Raw genomic sequence first — 21,476 nt, 5'->3', positions numbered from 1 at the left:
ATTGATTTGAGACTGAGCTCCTATCGCCTCTGCTACAGCATCCAATTCAGTCTTCTTCCTTGGCGGTGATATTGATTGGTTTTCTGTGCGGTGAGCTGCAGGACCTAGACCACACCCCTGGTGTTTCAGTAAGATTTTGGTTCTCCAGTCAGGAACACTTTGGCTCACCTGCCATGGACCAGGAGTCTCAAAGCTCTCCTAAGCAGCTACTTACCCAATGTTGGCTGGAGATGAGTTCTCTCTCTCTCCATGTTCCTGATTGCCTTGGAAAAACTGCCTTTGAAATTTGACATCCAGAGAGGTTACTGTCTTTTGTGGGCTCAGACAGAAGGATCTGCTCCTCTCAATTTGAGAAATTTTTAAAGGAATTTCCACTTGCAGGTTGAACAAGCCCAACTGATGAAGAGAGGGAAGTACCCTGATTGTTCCAGTATGGACACTCTTGGGGGCTTTTCATGGTATGTGTATCCAGGCAAGTGAGTGTCTTTTGTGGGTACCAGACAATGGGATCAGCTCCTCTCCATTTGAGAAATTCTGAAGGAATTTTCACTTACAGGTTTATTGAGTTTAACCAATGGAGAGATGAAGCACCCCAACTCTTTCAGTTTGCACACTTTTGGGGCTGTTTGATCCTGAAGCAGTTGCATAGTGTTTTAGTGACTGTTTGCATGTGTCTGTTTGCATAGTCATGGGAAATTAGAATTTGATAAACTGATACTCTTTTGTAAGACTGTTTGGCACCAGTATAGTTTGAATTTGGAGTTGCTATTGAATGAGAAAGCGGATTGAAATTCCATGTATCCAGGCTTCTGTGCTGCTGTTGGACCAGGTTAGTATGTGGTGTTCTCCTGTGGTGCTGTTTGACCCGTGTTCTTTGGAGTCTGGAGAAGTTTGGCCTTTAAAGATTAAATTGCCACAGAAACGGCTTTACCCAAAATTTTGATTCACAGCCTTCAGTGGATTACCTATCAAGGTTAACCAAGTTCAGCCATGTGGACATGTTTGCAGACTGGTAAGTTTGTATTGCTATAGCTTTAGTTCCCAGGTAAACGCTATTGGGTCTTTGTGTGTATATGCATCTAGATGTGTTTATGTGTAGGCACATGTATTACGTTATATGTTGTTACTACAAAATTGGCTTATAAATAAAAGAGTGCTCATAGATTAAGTTAATAAGTCCAAAGTCTTTTTCATGTTCATGTTACTTAAGGACATCTTTAGCAAGCTATCATTAAAATTATTGTAAAATAAAAATAGAAATGTCTTCAGAATTGTCAACATACATTTTTGTCTGGGTTTTATATTTCTCACTGCTAGATATTTTAAGGCATCAGAGTTTGGCACAGAAGGTTATAAAACTATAAACAGGATTATGAGACCAGTATGGGAGGCAAAGATCCCCCCATCCAATAAAATAAAAATAAAACAATTAGCTGGGCACAGTGATTCATGCCTGTAGTCCCAGATACTCAGGAGACTGAGGTGGGAGGATTGTTTGAGCCTGAAAGGTCAAGGCTGCAGTGAGTCGTGATTCAGCCACTGCACTCTAGCCTGGGTGACAGAGTGAGACCCTGTCAACAAAAAATGAAAACAGGCAGAGAATGACAATGGGGCACAGGAGCATTGCAGAGAGACTAGGGGAGCAGTTGTAATTTTTAATAGGATGGTCAAAGGAGGCCTCATTGAGCAGGTGGCTTTAAGTGAAGACTTAAAGAAGGTAATAGAGGTTTCTCCAGGTCTTTTGAGAAAACAGAATGCAGGCAAAAGAAAAATGACAGCCAAGTGCCTGAAACAGAGTGGCCAAAGAGAGTAAGGTCATGGATGTGACTGGGGGGATGTCAGGGAGGTGACTGGAGTCTAAGTCATGGAGAACTTAGAGGGCTGTTATAGGGATTTATATCTCTTCCTCTGAATGTGATTGGGAGTTACTGCAGGAGTTGCACAAAGGAATGATGAAATCTGGCTTTTGTTTTAAAAGGAGCATTCTGGTTCTCCATTGATAAAAGACTAAAGACATTCTCCATCCAGAATACACTGCCAAGAACTGTGAAGCATCTAAAAGTTTGCCCTACTTGGGGCACTGTTTTGTAAATGCTGGCAGGTGACACAAACTTCCTGGGTCAAAGACACTAATTTATTACTCACTAAACAGGGAGAAAGATTTTTGTGTTTGTGTCCGTCCTCCTGGCTCCACAAGTCCTACAGAGGAAATACAGAAAAGCAGATTAATGTTGCAAATGCAACAGATGTGTGCGGCAGCCAAGGAACCCTGAATTTAGGGAGCCTAGATGTTTTATAATGTACTGCAAGCAAAGCTGTCTGAAGTTTGCTCCAGACACAGACATTATCTTTCTCATACTGAACAGTAAGCAAACCTGCCCTCCACTTCAGAAGAAAGCAATATCTCTAGCTTCCAAGCTGTCCTCTTTACAAACATCCTTGAAAAGTTAGCAGCAAAGGCTGTCATTGTCTCTGCTCCTAAAACATGCAGAAATGGGAGAGGTCATGAAGAATTTTCTCCCAACCAGAATTAGGAGGATGTCATAATGTATTGGATGTAAAGTGAAAGGGGAAAATATACTTAAGAATAACTCCAAGCGTTTTTATTTGAACATGTGAAAAGATGGAGTTGCCATCCACTAAGTTGAGAAAGACTACCAGTGAAGTGGTTGGGTGGAGAGGGTGGATAAGGAGTTTGATCAGAGACAAAATGAGTTTGAGATGGCTATTGGATGGAATTCAAGAGACGTTGAAGAGGCCAATAGATATATATGTTTTGAGTTCGTAAAGGAGTTTGAGTAATAATATAAATGTGTTAGTCATTGGCAGGTAGATTGATTTTAAAGCCATGGGACCAGATGGGATAACAAGGGAGTATGTGTGGATACAAATGAGGACCAATGATTGGACTCCATGAAGTGATCCAAAATTAAGAAACTGGGTAGAAAAGAAGGGTCCACTGAGGAGACTGAGAAGAAGTAACCAGTGAAGATAAAGGAAACCAAGACGGTATTGTCTTGGAAACCAACTGAAGAAAGTCCATTAAAGGATGATCTTTTAAGATGAGAAGCAATAATTGACCATTGGATTTAATAACATAGAGATCACTGATGGCTTTCAAAAGTGTTTCAGTAGAATGGTACCAGCAAAATCTCAATTAGATAAGATTGGGAGGGGGTTTGGAGATAGCATGTCTGGACAATCCTTCCAGTGAATTTTGCTACAAAGTGTTAAAGCAAACTAAATATGGCCTGAGAAGGACTCTGTACGTCTTCATTTGAGTCCTTGTGGGTGAACTGTAACCTACCTTAATAATCAGACAAGATTGAAAACCTAATCTAGTAGTGTGCACCTCTAACAATACTTGAGTGTTGGCCAATCCCAGCAGCCATACTTCAACCACTCACAGACTGCTGACTGTTCAAACTGTTCAAATAAGGCAAACGACCAGTTGTAACCAATCTCACTGTTTCTGTACCCCACTTCCGGTTCCTGTATGTCACTATACCTTTTTTTTTTGGTCTATAAATTGGTTTTTACTTCGAGGCAACCCCCAGAGCCTCTGTGAATCTGCTGTGATTCTGAAAGCCGCCTGATTCACAAATTGTTCATTGCTCAATTAAACGCCTTTAAATTTAATTCAGCTGAAGTTTTTCTCTTATCAGATGGTGTCAGAAGCAGGATCTGAAGTGGAGCTTCCAGTATCTCCAGGAGCACTGAGTAAACACGAAAGGTACCGGCATGATCCACTGTGTCCATTGATCTCTCAGAGTGGCTGAGGATCATAAGTAAGCTCCCTCTCGCATTTTGGAGCTTCACACATTTGTGTTTTGAGCTCTCTGAGTTGCTTTGAGCAAATTTCTGATCCAAACTGGGTTTGGAGTCACAACGTAAAATGGACTGGGTCTAGGAACGGATGTGGTCTTGGAATTAACCGGCTTGGATCCAGTTAAAGGCCTCTTACATCTCACTGGGTCAGAAAGAACTGGTAGTAAGCAGTAACGTTGTAGGAGTTATAAAATTTGGCGTTTGAAAATTCACAGGGATGTTTGTGTTCTACCCCTTTTGTTTCATTTTTCTTGTGCACCTAGGTGGGAAAAAAATCATTGGCTAAGTTAATCAAGAGAAGCTGAGAGTAAACCCAATATTTTAGATAAATATGGGATTCTTCATTCCAGCAGGGAGGAAGGGCATGGGTTTTGGAGTCATTCATATATGGTTTCAAAATCTGACTCTGGCATTTATCTCTGTAAGAATTTGAGAAATTTACTTAGTCTCTCTGAGCTTTGGTGTATTCCAAATGAAGACGACACTAACAGTATCTGCATCACGAGTGCTACTTCAATGGAAATGTATAAAGTGCATTTTACACATTTGTTCTCTTACCATTTTCCCTTCACTTCTTTTCAGAGTTTCTTCTTGAAGGGCTCAAGGACTGAAGCATCCCACAATATGATCCTACTGAATAATTCCCAGAAGCTGCTGGTCCTATACAAATCCCTGGCCAGGAGCATCCCTGTGTCCCTGAAGGTGAGGGAACAATGGGAGTGTCGGATTGCTTTGTGCATATTTCTTTACCTTTCTGTGCCTTTACCTTTGGTCTTTTCATCAATAAAATGGGAAAAATATTAGCACCTACATTTTAAAGTTGTTGTGGACACTAAATAAATTCATACATTATAAGTGCTAAGAGCATTGCCAAGTGCCCAGCTAGTGCACAGTAGCTCTTTGGCATCACAAGGACACCTGCCTGTGAGTTCTGCCTGCCTGCTTGTGACTTCACATCCATCAATATGGTCCTGGAGACGCTGCTCATCTCACCTTCACTGTCTTGGTCCCAGTACTGTCCCTTGACCTCCATTTTTCTCTTCCTCTTCACATCCAGATCCCCATCTCTGGGGATCTCAACCTCTCCTATTCCCTTTCATCCCTCTGTCAGGTGTACGGCTCTGTGTATCACATCAATCACGGGAACCCCTTCAACATGGAGGTGTTGGTGGACTCCTGGCCCGACTATCAGATGGTTATTATCCGGCCTCAAAAACAGGTAGGCACACAGACAGGGACTGGTGGATCCAGGCAGGTCCAAAGGGCCTGAGGAACTGACCAGTTCAGACACCAGGGCTGCTTTTATAGGGTGAAAGGAAAAGTGAGTATTTTAAAACACTTCTTCAGTACTTGGCACCTTACATGAGTGCCACATATTCCTATTCTTCCTCTAAAGCATAAAACATTTGAGAAAGGGTTCGAGGGGGAAGGGGAACAAAAGGACAAGGCTGACACTCACAGATTAAGGGCCCTTTGAGGTGGCAGGGGTTACCTGCAGGGGCTGAATGGAGGCCACTTTACAGGGAAAGTTGGGTGTCTGAGATATCAGAACAGTGACTTAAAAACAAAATCCAAACCAGAAGTCAACCGGTAAAATTACCTCTCAGGGCCAGGCATGGTGTCTTATACCTGTGATCCCAGCACTTTGGGAGGTCAAGGCAGAAGGATGGCTTGAGGCCAGGAGTTTGAGGCCAGCCTGTGCAACATAGTGAGACCTCATCTCTACAAAAAATAAACAAAATTAGCAGGGTGTGGTGGCACCTGCCTATACTCAGACACTCAGGAGACTGTGGTGGGAGGATGGCTTGAGCCCCAGAAGGTCGAGGCTGCAGTAAGCCAAGATCACACCACTGTACTCCAGCCTGGGCAACAGAGTGAGACCCTGTCTTAAAAAAAAGTTACTTCTCAGGAACCAGGGAAGGGTCACAAAATTACTGTGTGTCAACTATGTGGAAGCACTTCACTCATTAGTGACTGTCATCCTCAGAACAATTTTATGAAGTGAGCATTAATATCTTCAATTTAGAGATAAGGAAACCACACTGAGAAATATTAAGTCATGTAGCTGCTGGATACCAGATGTTAAAGCATTGCCCAATCTGAATTCAAGTTCAGTGGACTCTGCCACTTTTACTAGCTATATAACCATAGGCCCTTCTCTGAGTTTTATCATCTGTTAAAATGGGAAAAATAAGAGGACCTTCTTCAGAGGATTACTCAAGGTAGTCTCAAGATAAATGAGAAACCATATGTCAAACCCTTAGTACATAGCACATAATTCTAAATAGTATTTGCCATAATTAGCCATTATTGGCTGAGGACACACAAGGAATACACGATTAAGCTGAAATAGTAATACAAACCTAGGTCTATTTTTTTGCCCTAAAGACTTTCCCTTTTTGTGTCTGTTTCATGCACATCTGGTTAGTGAACTGAAGCCTCATGGCCAGCCCAGCTTCATGTGGTTATAGACGCTGAGCCCCCAAATAATAATAAGCTGAGCCTAACACTTTCCCCAGGGACTTCTTTTGATCTCCTGGCTTCCTGACAATGTGGGATCGAAGATTAATGCTTAGTTTATTTAATCCATGGTCCAATTTCTTCAAAGCGTGATATGCTAAATAACTGTACGAAGTCAAATATTTTTACTTCAGTAACTTGGTAGTTGCTATGTGTATTGTAGCAACGTAACTGTACCATTAAACTGTAACTTTATATATGCATTGCTTTGAACAAGGCTAGTTTTTATAAAGTGATTCAATAGGCCGGGCGTGGTGGCTCATGCCTGTAATCCCAGCACTTTGGGAGGCCGAAGAGGGTGGATCACGAGGTCAGGAGATCGAGACCATCCTGGCTAACACAGTGAAACCCCGTCTCTACTAAAGAATACAAAAAATTAGCCGGGCGTAGTGGCGAGCACCTATAGTCCCAGCTACTCGGGAGGCTGAGGCAGGAGAATGGCGTGAACACAGGAGGCAGAGGTTGCAGTGAGCGGAGATTGTGCCACTGAACTCCAGCCTGGGTGACAGATCAAGACTCCGTCTCAAAAAAAAAAAAAAAGTGAGTCAATAAACAAAAATATTAAAATATAAAAGTTCCATGCCACACATATGTGACCAAAAAAATGGAAAGAATGAAGTATGCTGCAATTTACTTGGAAATACATTCATCTAGTCTGATTCCATATTATAACACGTTTCTTTTTGAAAAGTATTGAAAAACGTATTGAAAGTCAATGCGATTTTGAATAAGAACTTTTTAGGGTGAGATGCAGGAGAATTTTTGTAGAAAAAAATTAACTTTTTCTTTGTTGGTTTTTAATCACAAAGATAATATATGCTGATTATACAAGTGGAAAAATCCAGCATGATTTTAAGAATTTAATAACACCTCACCTCCTTTCCCCTCCTCTCCTCCATTTCTAACCCTTGGGGTAATCAGTGTCCTTGCCCATATTAACACACAAACGGATATTCACTTATGATCTCTTCTGTCATACTTTTTAATTTGCCCTTGACATATGGACATTGCTTTGAGTGAATCAATACAGCACTAAAGTATTCGTTTTAATAACTGTGGCATTCCATAGAGTCTATGCAATGCTATTCAGTCAGTCATTCTCCTCCTATTGGGTTCAAATTGTTCATACTTCTTTGCCACTACAAACAATGCTTCAATAAACATCCTGGTATACATGTCTTGACATCCTGGAAACTTTTCTCCATACAATTGATTTCCAAAAGGGAAACCTTCAAGTCAGAGTTTATCTTATCCTAAGTAGGCACTGCCAGATTACCTTCCCAAAGGATTCCACAGCTTTATTTCCATCAGCAATTTGTGGAAGAATTGTTTCCCACATTCTCACCAGCACTGAATGTTATCCATCTTTTAGTTTATGCCAAACTGGTGGGTGAAAAGTGGCATCTTATTGTAGATTTAATTTGCATTTCCCTGACTAGTGATATTCAACATATATTTTCATATGTTTGTCAGTCATTTGGGGTTTACTTCTAAACTGTTTATATTGTTTGACCATTTTTACACAGGAGTTTATGTGTCATTCTTAAAATTCTTTATGTGTTTTGGATACTGGGGATACTAACACAAGGTGTATGCTACAAATTTGTTGCCCAATTTAGAATTAGTTTCTATTTTATTGATAGAGATTTTCACATGAAGAAATTTTTAATTTCATGTAATCAAATATATTATCTTTTTCACTATGATTTCTGAGGCTTTGTTTTTTTCTTTTTTTTTTTTCGTTAATAATTAGGAAGATTTTTCCTAATCTAAGATCATACAAGTTTTTTGTATTTTGTCTTACAGTGAATTAATTTTTACTTTTGACGTTTCAAACTTCATTCTATTTGGAATATATTTTTGAATAGCATGAATTAACATTCTTTTATATTTATCTCCCTTATGGCTGGCTAATTATGTCAGTACTACTAGGTAAATAAATCATTCCACTACTGAAACATAAATGTCTATTTTGTCATATAACACTTTTATATATTTTGTAGCTATTTTTGTATTTGTTTCTAGTCTTTTCTCATGCTATTTCTCTGTTTTGTGGCAAGTTTTAATATCTAATAAAGCAAATCACACTTCACTAATCATTTTCTTACTTTCCTATTTCTTATAAACTTAAGAGCTATATGAACAAAAACTAAATTCTCAGTTCCCCAACTACCCCAACTAACTATTGCAATTGTGACTTGTATTGGAGGAGCTTTTTTAGACAATTGTGGAAGGATTAATATTTTTGTGATACTAAATATTTTTATCAAGAAATATGGTCTTTCTCTCATGTTTTTCACTTTGTGTTCTATGCCATCTGGTAAAATGTTAATGTTTTCCTGTGGTAAACTACGTGATTTCCCATTAAGTTTACCCTCAGATATTTTATAAATTTTTTTAAGATTCTTAAATTATTTTTCCTTTTCTATTTCTGAGGATTATTATTTTCTGATTTCTTTCTATTTATACTCTTGATTTCCAAATATGTCACGCTATTCTTTAAAATCCTGTTTGTTTGTGTGGGGTGTTATTTGTTTTTGTTTTTGTTGAAGTTTCTTGGATTTTCTAAATGTGTAATTTGTAATCTACAAACGAAGTAATTTGCTGCTTCTTTGTCAATATTTGTATGGGTTTTTAGTTTCTTGCCTTATTGCATAATGCACAACCTAAGAAACAATACCAACTAACCATAATAATAGTTCTATCCTTGTCTCATTCCTGATTTTAATGAAATAGCTATAACCACTTACATTTGGAATTGCATTTAATTCTGTCTTTACTAGAGCACTTTACTGTTGTTCCTACTTTCATAGAAATTATATTTAGAATGAAGGGCAAATTTTATGTTATTTCATTTTTGTCTTTTTGTGGCAATTTGTATACTCATGCAATTTTTTTCTCCTTTAATTTATTACACTAAGAGATCTTTTCTGATCAGAGTCATTCTGGCCTTTCTAAAACAAACTGTTCACGTTCACATTCTTTCATATGCTACTGAATATTTTATTCAGAATTTTTGCATCTGTATTCAAAAGCCAATATGGTCAGTAACTCTCTTTTTGTTGTTTCTTTACCAGATTTGGAATTAGGATCTTTTCATCTGTTACCAACGTCTACTATTAAAATTATGTGTTTGGTTTTGGCTTATGTAGAATTTAAATGTAAAATAATCTGATTTTGGCTACTTTTTATTTTTTAATTTCAACTTTCCTTTTAGATAAAGTGGGTACATATGCAGATTTGTTACATGTGAATATTGCATGATGCTGAGTCTTGGAGTACAGACAAATCCCATCACCCTGGTAGTGAGCATAGTACCCAATAGGTAGTTTTCTAAGCCAGGCCCTTTCCCTCCACCCTGTAGAGTCCACAATGTCTATTGTTCCAACATTTGTGTCCATGTATGGTCAATGCTTAGCTCCCAGTTATGAGTGAGAACATGTGACATTTGATTTTCCGTTACAGCATTAATTTGCTTAGGATTATCGCACTGTGGAGAGTAGTCTGGAAATGTCTTAGAGAACTTAAAACAGAGTTGCCATTCAACCCAGCAATGCCATTACTAGATAAATACCCAAAAGAAAATGAATCATTCTACCAAAATGACACACGCACTAGTATGTTCATGCTGCACTGTTCACAATAGCAAAGACGTGGAATCAACCCAGGTACCCATCAAAGGTAGACTGGATTAAAAAAAAAAAAAAACTTGGTATGTATATTCCTATGGAATATTACACAGCAATAGAAAAGATAAAATATTGTCCTTTGTAGCAACATGGAGGGAGATGGAGGCCATCATTATTGTTCACTTTTCAAATGGTAGTTGTTTAATTCAATTTCTGATATTTTCTATTAGTTTGTTGAAGTTTTCTATTTTGTGAAAGTCAGTTTTGATAGTTTATTCTTGAGGGATAACATCCATTTCTTTATCAGTAAATATGTTGCCTTGGAGTAGTATATAATCTGCTATTATAAGTCTTCTTTTCTTTTCTATTTCCGTTCTCAGAGCTCATACGCTATGCCTTTTTTTTTCTTTTTTCTCTTTCTCATGTATTTCCTTCGAAACCCTTACCAGAAGTTTCTCTCTCTCTCTCTTCTCTTTCTATTTTTGCCAATTAAAAATGAAGTTTTGGCTTTATATATCCTTTGCACTCTGTCTTGTTCTACAATTCATTAATTATGGCTTTCATTTTTACAAATTGTTCCATTTGCTATTTTCTAGTTTGATATTCTTTTTATAATTTCTTGACTACCTACTTGGCTATTTTCAGTCATTCTTTTACAATTGGGTCTTTTAAAACATCTACTCTTGTAAATTCACTGAGGTGTCGGTCTTGGCCATATTCAGGAACTTGTATTTATAAAAGCACCCTCAAATTCTTGAAGGTTTCTTTAAAATTACATACACTATCTTCCATTTTACTCTTAAAAATATAATTTTCAACATTATATTAATACATTCACTGCTAAAACTCTCACACTTATTATTTATATTTCCCCAGAGAAACAGATACTCATCGTCCCATGAAGTTTGTGGCTTGCCAGAATGGGATCACGAGTCTCTTTCTTTCAAACCCATGAGTCTAACACCACCTAAATTATGCAGAGTGCTACCAAAAATTCAGTTACTTCATTCTATTTTGTGGGCTTCTGGCTGTAAAGGCAATGTCACTCTTCGAATAGGTTGATATCTTGTAGCCTTAGGAAAAGGCAATGTCTCCTTAATGTCTATATTCACTAAAGTATCTTGCTCAAGCCCTGGACACTGTAGATTCTAGGACACTATAGATTCTAGGTGTCTGGTGATACAGTAGGCACTAAAACTTAGAGAATTCACAGTTAAATTTATTCTGATCCAAGTTTAAGGACTTAATCCTAGCAACACAGACTCAGTACAACCCAGAATATGTCCCACAGGAGGTTACATGGGGCACAGTATATATAGCAGGGGGGTACGCATGGCAAACGGGGTAAGTGAAGCAGGGAGAGAAGGAATTGTTGCATTCCTTTGATTCTGCTGGGTTCTCGGTGATGCTATATATAAAATAAGGTAAGTGTGCAGTTGAGTGGGTAGGAAGAAAGGTGAGGTATATAAGGCCTGGTGGAGGGTGACTGCTTTCATCCTGTTTTTGTTATGCATCTGATAAGCAGGTTTATAACCAGTACCTGTCAGTGTTAAATATTTAACAAACTCCAGTTACACAGTTAAGAGGTCAGCAGTAGCTTATAGGCCTGGGTTTTATTATCCGTGTGCCCAACTGCAGCCATCATGGGCCAGTGTTAAAAATTTCCTTTCAATTTTCATTTTTCTGAGAATTACAATCAGCGAGAGGTGAAGAAAAAGTTCAAGGGAATGATCTGACCTCTCACCATCCTATACAGGAGATGACAGACGACATGGATTCATACACAAACATATATCGTATATTCTCCAAAGAGCCTCAAAAATCACAAGACGTTTTGAAAAATTGTGAGATCATAAACTGGAAACAGAGACTCCGAATCCAAGGTAATGGGTCTGAAGAAATGGGCAACCAGCAGTGCTTCTCAAATTGTGTCTTCAACGAATAGCATTAGCATCACCTGAGAGCTCATTAGAAGTATAAACTCACAGAAACTCTGTGGGATGGGAGAGGTAGAGTAATCTGTGGTGTGACAAGGACTCCTGATTGTGGTGTAAACTCAAGTCTGAGAACTACTAAGCACTGAGGTTTAATCAGGTGGGAGCAGTATAAGTAGAGAACTCCATGTCTGACAATATTGCTTTCTTGCCTTTCTTCCCAGGTCTTCAAGAAAGTTTGGGTGAGGAGAAAAGAGCGGCTGCATTTTCAAATTCAGTGAAGGTAGAGCATTCAAGAGCAGGCCTCTTTATTACAGAAAATTTCCTGAAACTCCATGCCTCCAATAAAAGCAAGCTTGGAAGCTGGGCAGAGACAGGCCAACCAGATGATGAATTTGAGAGGTACAAAAATCATGTGCTGATCATTTATAATTGCCATTCCTTGTACATTTTTGTAACTCACATAAATCAGTTTTGGAGTGAAGAGAGTATGAATCCATTGCTTGGGATGAATAAAGGTTATCAATGGTCAAAATACGCAACTTTGCACTGGTGGGTCTTTAAACAAGAAGAGGGCCTGGGATCTCTAGAATAGAATGGTACCCAGAAATTACAAGAGTGGGGATGAAAGTTATTGTCTTTCTTTATGTTTTCTACAGGAAAACTCCCAACTTTAATTATGCCCAGCTGGATATTTCTTATTCCGGGCTGGTAAATGACAATTGGAAGCAAGGGAAGAATGAGAGGAGCCTGCGTTACATCAAGCGCTGCATAGAAGTCCTGCCAGCAGCCTGTGTGCTTGGCCCAGAGGGGACCCCAATCTCATGGATAACCATGGACCCTTCTTGTGAAGTAGGAATGGGCTACTGCATGGAAAAATACCGAAAAAAAGGCAACATGGCACAGCTGCTGGTGCGACACCAGAAGTATCTGTGTCAGAAGAATATACCATTTTACGTCTCTGTACTGGAAGACAATAAAGACTCCCGCAGATCAGTGGGGTTGGCGGGTTACTTTGAGGCCCCCTGTGAGTGGCACCAATGGACCTGCTACCCACAGAATCTAGTTCCATTTTAGACAATGAAGCTGCTTAGCAATCTTGGGCAAGCCATCTCTTTCTTAATATTAAAGCTTTCTTCACTTACAAATGTTGATTGGGCATTTATGATACGGCAGGAACTCTCTCACATGGAGACTTGATATTAAAAGACACAGCCGTGCTCTTGAGGAGCTCACAATCCAGGCTGGAGGCAGGGGAGGGTATAGTCTTTAAATATGCTTAAGAGTTGTAGGGAAGGACGGGGTTACCAGTAAACATGTCACCAGAAAGCCAGGCTCAGTTCTTACCTCTGGGAATCAGAACTCTTTATGTAACTTGGTTGATAGAATCTACTATCTGGAAGATAAATGAAGAACTTTAATAAAATTGTCAATAGAATATACCTAATCTATATGGATACTTTATTGGAAATAAATAGCCCTGCTATGTATGGATTTATGAGGCAATGGTACACTAAAGAATGGAATCTGTCTCTTAGTTTAGTAACTAGTAAAGTATCAAAGGTGAAGCCTCAGACAAATTGCTTTCCCAGGCTACCTTTCATCATTGTTATGCAGAATAGGATCTCCAGAGAATCAAGTGGGCTGGCCTTGAGGCCTCTGCGATGGAAATGACATTTGTTTTGCCTCCTTTCTCCTACTCTTTCTCATTTCCTCATCATTAGTGAAGCACGGCACAGGACAAGGTGTTGCCTGTGAGTCTGGTTATAAGTTCAGCTTTTGGTATTTGCAGCACTGCTATCTTAAGGGGTCACGGGCATTCCGGGGAGAAGTGACCACTAAGATGAAGACTGGAGAGTGAGTAAGAGTGAGCCAGATAAAAAAATCAGAAAAATCCAGATGATGGATAGGACACGTGCCATGCACTAGCATAATAACTTTCTAACTGAACACTTATATTAAAATTTCTGAATCCCTGATCTAAAAAAAAAAAGAAATACACTTCACAAAAAAGCCATGGCCTCATTCGGCTTTGCTCTCTGACCCTGTTATGGGAACTTGGATTGCTATGAACATTGCAGCTATAGGAAAAAGAAAAAAAAAATTGGCATTTTCACTCTTTCTGATTGTCTAGATTTAAAAAACAAATGAAATCTTGATAGAATTGTCTTTTGTAATAAAGTGTAGCAGTATTAACCAACACCTATCCTCATCTCTCCTTAAAAAATTAACCTCTACACAATTGAATGTTTACACTTGATGCGCTTTGAAAGTGTGCAATTCCAGCACCTAAAGAATTGTGTAGGTCATGGAGTTTTTAAAAAACTCCAATTCATCTTGGAAGGCTGTGGTAGATCTGTTACAGCTTAGTATGAATCAATCCAATCAGATTTCTAAACTCCTAAGACCTAGCTGAAATGTTACATTGACTGAAATGAAAGCATGGTCTGAGAAAGAGAGGAAACATGTCATTTGGGATTTCAAAGGGTGGAAAATTCTCACACAAAAACTCAAGAACTTGGGGAAATATATAAACAGCTATATTTTGGCACTTAAGAGGCAAAAGCTAATACAGATGACGAAAGAACACAAAGGAAATAAAATTTGCCTATTTCAAAATGTTGCCTCCAGCATGTCCTGTGTCCAGAAGAGGTTGTACATCCGGGGTCTGGGGCTCAGGTCATCTTAGCACAGCCCAGCTGGCAACTTCCCTCCTCTGCCTCTTCCCTGAATGCAAGCCAGCTTCCCTTACCTAGCCCTTCATGGTCCTGTTAAGATAGTGATTCCTAAACCTTATCATGCACTTGGATTAAAAAAACAAAGTGTGGGAAAGAGGAAAGAGGAGTTCTTAAATATGGCACAAATAAGTTCAAAAGTATTAATAAACACACTAAAAATGAATGGGGTAATTTTCTTATTAAAATATATGTTTTTCATACTGAGTTAAAAACAACGTCCAAGAACATGCATTAATCAGCTCTGGCTGTCATAACAAAATTTCATAGACTGAGTGGCTTATATAACAGAAATTGATCTCTCACTCTTCTGGAAACTGGGAAGCTATATGACAAGGCTCTAGTGAGGTAAGTTGCCTTCTGAGTCCTCTTCTCTCAGGTTGTTGATGGCTGTTATCTCTCTGTGCCCTCCCATAGTGGAGACAGAGGAGAACTCAGACTCTCTTCCTTTTCTTAGAAGGACTTAATTCCATCATGGGGGCTCCACCCTCATGACTTAATCTAAACCCAATTACTTCTCAAAGGCCCACCTCCAAGTGCATTGGGAGTTGGGTCTTCAACATATGAATTTGGGGGTCGCTGTCAGTACATAAGTAAGCATATCTGAAATAACACACTAGGGTTCATGCAAAGGAAAAAGATACACTAAATAAATGTGAAATTGAAAAGCAAAGAAATACCATCAATACTAGGCAAAATAGAACGTAAGATGAACATCTGCTAAATACAGAATTCTCCCACAACATAGATCATGAATCTGCCTCACAACACAACGCAACTACAAAATATATATGGCAAAAACTGACAGACATACAAAAAGAAAAATGCAAATCCACAGTCTTAGTGGGAGAACTCAAAAAACTTCCCTCAGAAAGCAACAAATGATGCAGACTAAATATAACGACAATTTGAAAAAATGCCATCCCAACTTGATATTTCTGGTGATATTGGGGCTGTTTATTGTGTATTTGAGAACTTCTGTTCATCTGTTTGTCAAATTGACCAGCAGGGGGTGCTGGGGAGAGAACCACTCCATCAGGAGAGCGCTGACTTGTCTCTAAGCCTAGAGGCTCCTGTTCCCCCTCATGATCATCACCTATCAGGGGCAAGCACTGCTGATACAGGAGTTAAAAGAAATTATTAAGCAGTTAGTGTAGGTAAAGGAGCCCTCGGTAAGGGTTTTCTTTTAATGAAAAAGCAGCCCCCATATACTTTCTTTTCTAACAAAAATCAGCCTGAAAAATCAAGCCACAAGCACAGATAAGCAAGCTAAAAGCTTGCATAGTTAAATGCCGGCGCCTATAAATAGAAAAGGGGTACCTGGAAGCCAGGCATACTCAACATGGAGGCTTCCTCTTCCATTTTTGTTGTTGTTGTTTTGTTTGTTTTGGTTTGGTTTTGTTTTTTTGGGTTTTTTTTTTTCAGACGGAATCTCGCTCTGTCGCCCAGGCTGGAGTGCCGTGGCGCGTTCTCAGCTCACTGCCAGCTCCGCCTCCCGGGTTCAAGCAATTCTCTGCCTCAGCCTCTTGAGTAGCTGAGATTACAGGTGCCCACCACCACGCACGGCTAATTTTGTTGTTTGTTTGTTTCTTTTGTTTTTTTAGTAGAGGCAGAGTTTCACCATGTTGGTCAGGCTGGTCTTGAACTCCTGACCTCTCATGATTCACCGTCCTTGACCTCTGAAAGTGCTAGGATTACAGGCATGAGCTATGGCACCTGGCCTCCTAGTCCCTTTTCTTTGTCTTCACGTGTGCAGGCGACATGGCACAGGCCAGGTAGAGGCCCCATCTGCATACTAAAGATTAGTGTGGGATGGCCAGCCTCTTCATGTATCGCATCAATAGCACACCTGCTCCAACCAATCCTCTCAGCCCTATGTAAATCAGACACTGCCTCCTCAAGCTGATCTATAAAACCAACCACAACTTGCCCCATACCCGGAAACCTGCTCAGACACCCTTCCAATGCACAAGGAAACTCTCTCTCTTTTGCCTATTAAACTTTCGCTCTTAAACCCACTCCTTTTGTGTCCACATGTTCAATTTCCATAGTGTGAGATAACAAACCTCTGGCATTTCCCCAGACAAACGATGCCGCTTCACTGTCATCTCAAGCCCAAGTGCCAAAAACGACCCCTTTAGCCTGATGAATGCCACGGCTGCCACCATGCTGCTTAGGATAAGCAAGGACACGAAGATGGAGTGGGGACGGGTTTATTAGAGAGGCCGCAATAAAAGCACATTCCAGGCAACTTTCCACTTTTTAACTTCTGTCGCTTTCAAACTTAAAGGTGTTTTTTATTTCTCTTGTTTTGTTTTTCTTTTTAACAGTTTCTATTTTTGGCCAAAAGACTGCTCTTTGTTTTCCTGCTATGACTTATTTATTGTTTGTTCTAAAGTCTTTTCCATGATTTTGTATAGGAAATAAGAAGACAGCCATGTGTTTGCTCAACACATTGATCCTCTCTCCACCTAGAATTCAAGATTCCACCCCTCCTGATCTGCCAGTTTCCTCATATTTGCCTCATACCATTGACCTTGTTGGCAGATGAACCTGGCCAGTTCTACTTTACTATGGACACCAACTCCTCTGAAATAGCATCTGAGTCTTGGGATGTGCATATAAATCTTCCCTTGACACAGAAAACAGTCTTTCCTTTTACCTTTACTAGAGGCATCCACTTGGGAGAATGGACAGCACTAAAATTACCCAGACTTCAAAACCAACCTGCTGTGCCTTTCTAGAGTCCTTGGAATGAAGACGAGAAAATAGGTTACAAGGGATATTTTATTCTTCATTCCTCACCCTGAAGGAGCTCCTATTTTTAAAGGGATACACTGGGGACAGTCCAAAAGAAACTCTTGCAAATCGAGCTTTGCCATGCCACCACAAGAAGGGTAACCTGTGTGCCCAGGGGTGAAATTTTTAAGTTTTAGTAATAACGTCCAGGGTCACCCCTGTGGATAAAAAAAATATTTAAAAACCTATGAGGGTGCCAAACTTTCAGAACCGTGTCTCTTCACAAGGACCTACCAAGGCCTAGAGATCATAGCACCTCACTAGCAGCCTACAGCCATTCTCCAAAGGTTCCCATCTGCCCCACCCAACACACACACACACACACACACACACACACACACCCTTCTGCTATCCTTTGGCCCTAGATTTCACCTAACTTTGTTCTAAATCTTGATCTCCCTGTGCCCCCAAACTCATGTGGTATAGGGCCTTGGTAATCCCCTTGTAAGCATATTACCTGACTTCTTAAAAACTATTTATGAGACAAATATCTAAGGTAAAACTTTATATTTCAGGCCAGATCAGCACTCTTCTTATTATTATTACAAACACTGAACTTCTTAGTTGCTGAGAAAATATATTGAAAAAGAATTATTATGCTTGTATAGCCATAGATTATCTATGGAAAAGGACTGAGTGTCTCGAGAATGAGTGAAAATTGTTTCCCCTATATATACTTTGTTTCTTTTGAAAATTATGTCCTATGTATATTCCAAAGATAATGTTTTTCAAAAAGGGAAATTGCCTCCACTGTGGACCCTTATTACTTTGCTTATCCATCAAGTTCTCTTATTAACTGACTTATCCATCATAATCCCTTACTATCTTTTTATTCACTCACTAGTGTTTGTTTCTAGTGCTCATAATTGAACACAAATTTCTTTACTATTATATAAAATAAAGTAACAGCTATTAGCCGTTTCCTCCTTCACCTCAATAAGTTGACATCTTCCAATAGAATCATTTGCCTGTTTTGCTCCCTCCTCCCATTAAGATGACTGTGTTAAGTGATACAAAATGCTTTTATTCCTCTACCCCTCATCCCCCTGAACCCAATCCCTGGGTGTTTTAGTTCCAGGTGTCATAGAATTTCCCTTGCAGTGTGTCACAACTATTTAAAGAATCCTTCTTTAAAACTTTTATTACACATTCCCAGAGAGACTATCATTGTCCATTTAGAGTTAACCCTCTACATAAAATTCATCAGATTGTTTTTGCTCACCACTGTTTCCTCACCTTATTATCTGCTCCTATCTGAGATCTCTGTGCCTATTTGATTAGTTAAAATTGTTTATCCAGTATTTTCTGCATGTAAATATGCTACTGATATAATATCTGAAGACTCTCAAATCCACAAATATCTTTCTTTGACCCTCAGAAGAATATCATTTCTGCCGCCTTATAAATCCACAAATGTTTGTCTTTTACCCTCATGGGACTGATTCCCTATGACCTCACATTTTGGGATGACCAAATTTCATTTTTTCTGCTTTATACATAAGGAAACTGAGGTGCAAAGGAACAAGGTAAACTTGAACCTTCAATCGAGGTCACAAAGCTAGTAAAAAGTGAATGACTGAGTGATGAGGGTTTCAGGTTGAGATTAACAACCAACATCACAGTATATAATAGGACTTAACCCAACTTCAGCTTCATAAAATGAATGGACATTCCCTGATCTTCCCTCCACTCCCACCCCCACCTCAGGGGATTTCAGGATGTACCAGGCAAAGCTGTCTCGCTCCATCCCCGACCATTTCTCGGTCAGGGATGGGTGTTAAGAACTAACTCCTCACTGCCCCTCTTGAAGCTTACATTCTGGAGCAGGGAGGCAGAAACTAAACCAAAAATTTAAAAAAGCAGTAAGCATATTTCCTATAAACTCAGATGTGGTATATGAAAAACAACACATAATATGACCACAGAGGATGATGGAAGGAGAAAGAACAACAAAGAAACAAGAAAAGAGGCCTCAGATAGGAGCAGGTAAAAAGGAGAGAAAACAGGAAGGGGTCAGGACCGGTCTCCCTAAAAGCCTGGCATTTGACAGAAAGCTACAGAAAGAAGGAATAGAGACAAGCACATACCACGGGGGTAGAGTTGCAGTCTGAGGAAGCACTCCACGAAGCTCCCACGATGGTCCACTACGGTGAACAAAGGACATACTTGAACCACCATTTAGATTCATCTTCAACTAAAAAATAAGAAATTGTGTGTAATATTTAATTACTTAATATATTACAGTAGAATATACATAGTTGATGCTCAATTTGTTAAAAAGTAAGTATGTAAAATTAAACCTCAGAGATTACTCTTGCCTATGACAACGAGCTCCTGAAAGGCAAGGATAGATCTCACCCATCTCTGTATCTTCAGAATCCATCGTATTATGTGGAACATAATAGGAATCAGTAGCATGTTGGGGGGAAAGGTCGAAACCATGCTGAGCACTGCAATTCTGTGTAAGTCTTCTCAAAAAATCTCTTCTATTTGACATCAGAGTCCCTTTTCTTTTGTATTTTTAGTAGCAACTAGCCCCACGCCTTGCAGATGAGCCCCTAAGAAATGAGTGGTTGAATGAATACGTGGACAGCGGGATGGACCAGTGAGTGAGGAGCAGTGATTGGCAGGACCTGCGCGCATTGAAATCCTGCCAAAGCAGCCTCTGCAAAATAAAAGACCTTAGGCTTTGGCGTCTGACAGAAGCTAAAATTATCCAAGAACTGTCCTTGGGCCACTTAGTTGAGGTTTCCTAATCTGTGAACAGAAAATGAATTAAATAGAAAGATGATTGGGACAAACTTATGGAAGGTGCCAAAGCACGATGCCTGGCACTGAGGGACGCTTCACACCTGTTATCTCTCACCCTATTCTCTCTTCACCCCGCTCCCGCCCTGCAGCTCCCCGCCGTCAGCGCCAGAAATTCTTACCTGCTGAGAAAAGGAAAAGCACAAAGCTGACTTTACCCTGCGACGCTTTTAAAAACTCCAAAACACCCAGCGCGATGGGGAGTAGGTTTGCCTAGAGACAGGTGAAGCAGCCCTAGTTAACTGAGAGGAAGGGGAATTAACAAAGAGGGTTGAGCCACTACGAGCGGGAGTTACCTTGGACTAACAGGTGTATCTTCAGCGAGCACATGTCCCGGCATCTCCCACGCCCCTCCCTGCTTTTAGCGCCACAAATGCAGCCTCCTAAGAGAATGGGAAGCTTGGAAGTCAGAGAACCAAAGATTGAACTTAATGGATGTCAATCTTCACTCGTCGCTTTTTTTTCTTTCCCGCCTCCTTGCCCTGCCCTATCCCGGTAGGCGCGTTCTCTGGTGCCATCTTATGGCAGCATGCGGGACTACACCAAACGCGGAAAGGCGCCTTCCCCTGCCCTGAGTATCTGCAAATCCAGGGCTGGGCTGGGATTTTAAGGGCTAGGCTCGCGTGCCCGTGGCGGTGCTAAAAAGGGGCTGCCTGCGCAGATGTCATTCCCACAAGATGCAAGTAAAGAAGCACCGCGGACGACCGGGGACGCTCACAGAGCGACAGGCGGGGTGGTTGACCAGCTGACTGGCCTCACTTCTGAGAAATGCAAATTACCAAGCCACAGTCCAACCAAGCATATCAAAACAGGATCTCTGCAGATGGAGCTCAGCGTTATGTGTTTTGGATAGCTCACAATAAGATTTTCACGCATCATAAACTTTACCTGAGCTTCTCAGCCAGTTTTGTTGATGCCCGGGTTAGTTAAAAGCTGCAGATTCCTGGGCCTCACCCCAGACCTACTCTACTTAAACATATTGGGGTTCCCAGCATCCTTATTTTTAAAAACCTATCCAAGTGATACGTTTAAACGTTTAAGTACAGACAATCACAAACTGGAAGAACTCCTTAATTTACAAATAAGGAATGGAGACCCCCCCCCCCCACCAAGACAGAAAGGAATTTCCCCAAGGTCTCCCTGAAAGATCCTAAGAAAACGTGAGGTTCTAAGGTTAAAATCCTACCTTCTAAGGTTAAAATCCACCCTTTCCCTTCCCCAAC

At 40.1% G+C, this 21,476-nt stretch overlaps 1 protein-coding gene and 1 long non-coding RNA gene across 3 annotated transcripts in view; one reads left to right on the top strand and one right to left on the bottom strand.

The window, feature by feature from the left end:
- The window catches only part of LOC144334209 (uncharacterized), a 31,978-nt gene extending 11,007 nt beyond the window's left edge, over nucleotides 1-20,971 (bottom strand). Inside the window, exons 1-2 of the long non-coding RNA XR_013403793.1 lie at nucleotides 20,550-20,971; nucleotides 19,533-19,639 (exon numbers count right to left, since the gene is read on the bottom strand). This is a non-coding gene — a long non-coding RNA (uncharacterized LOC144334209). The remainder of the gene's footprint in view (nucleotides 1-19,532; nucleotides 19,640-20,549) is intronic.
- LOC701301 (glycine N-acyltransferase-like protein 1) lies at nucleotides 388-13,349 on the top strand. Of its 2 annotated transcripts, XM_028833399.2 has the most exons (7): nucleotides 388-458; nucleotides 3,666-3,733; nucleotides 4,411-4,530; nucleotides 4,940-5,047; nucleotides 11,734-11,860; nucleotides 12,136-12,313; nucleotides 12,571-13,349. In XM_028833399.2, exons 3-7 carry the CDS (start codon nucleotides 4,453-4,455, stop codon nucleotides 12,986-12,988), a joined length of 909 nt encoding a protein of 302 aa, XP_028689232.2. In that variant the 5' UTR covers nucleotides 388-458; nucleotides 3,666-3,733; nucleotides 4,411-4,452; the 3' UTR covers nucleotides 12,989-13,349. The 2 variants fall into 2 exon arrangements, with proteins under 2 accessions (XP_028689232.2, XP_077818924.1); XM_077962798.1 differs by lacking the exon at nucleotides 4,940-5,047 and having other exon boundaries at nucleotides 12,571-13,142.
- Nucleotides 20,972-21,476: the final 505 nt, after the last annotated feature.

This window comes from Macaca mulatta, chromosome 14 (genome assembly GCF_049350105.2).
Source record: "Macaca mulatta isolate MMU2019108-1 chromosome 14, T2T-MMU8v2.0, whole genome shotgun sequence".
Lineage (NCBI taxonomy): Eukaryota > Metazoa > Chordata > Mammalia > Primates > Cercopithecidae > Macaca > Macaca mulatta.
Note: the sequence above shows the minus strand (reverse complement) of the source record. Positions and strands in the feature narration are given on the sequence as shown.

Coding starts and splice junctions, on each gene's coding strand:
- LOC701301 (XM_028833399.2), top strand. CDS start 4,453: ATGATCCTACTGAATAATTCCCAGAAGCTGCTGGTCCTATACAAATCC. Junction 5,048..11,733: donor TTATCCGGCCTCAAAAACAG/GTAGGCACACAG, acceptor CATCCTATACAG/GAGATGACAGACGACATGGA. Junction 12,314..12,570: donor CCAGATGATGAATTTGAGAG/GTACAAAAATCA, acceptor TGTTTTCTACAG/GAAAACTCCCAACTTTAATT.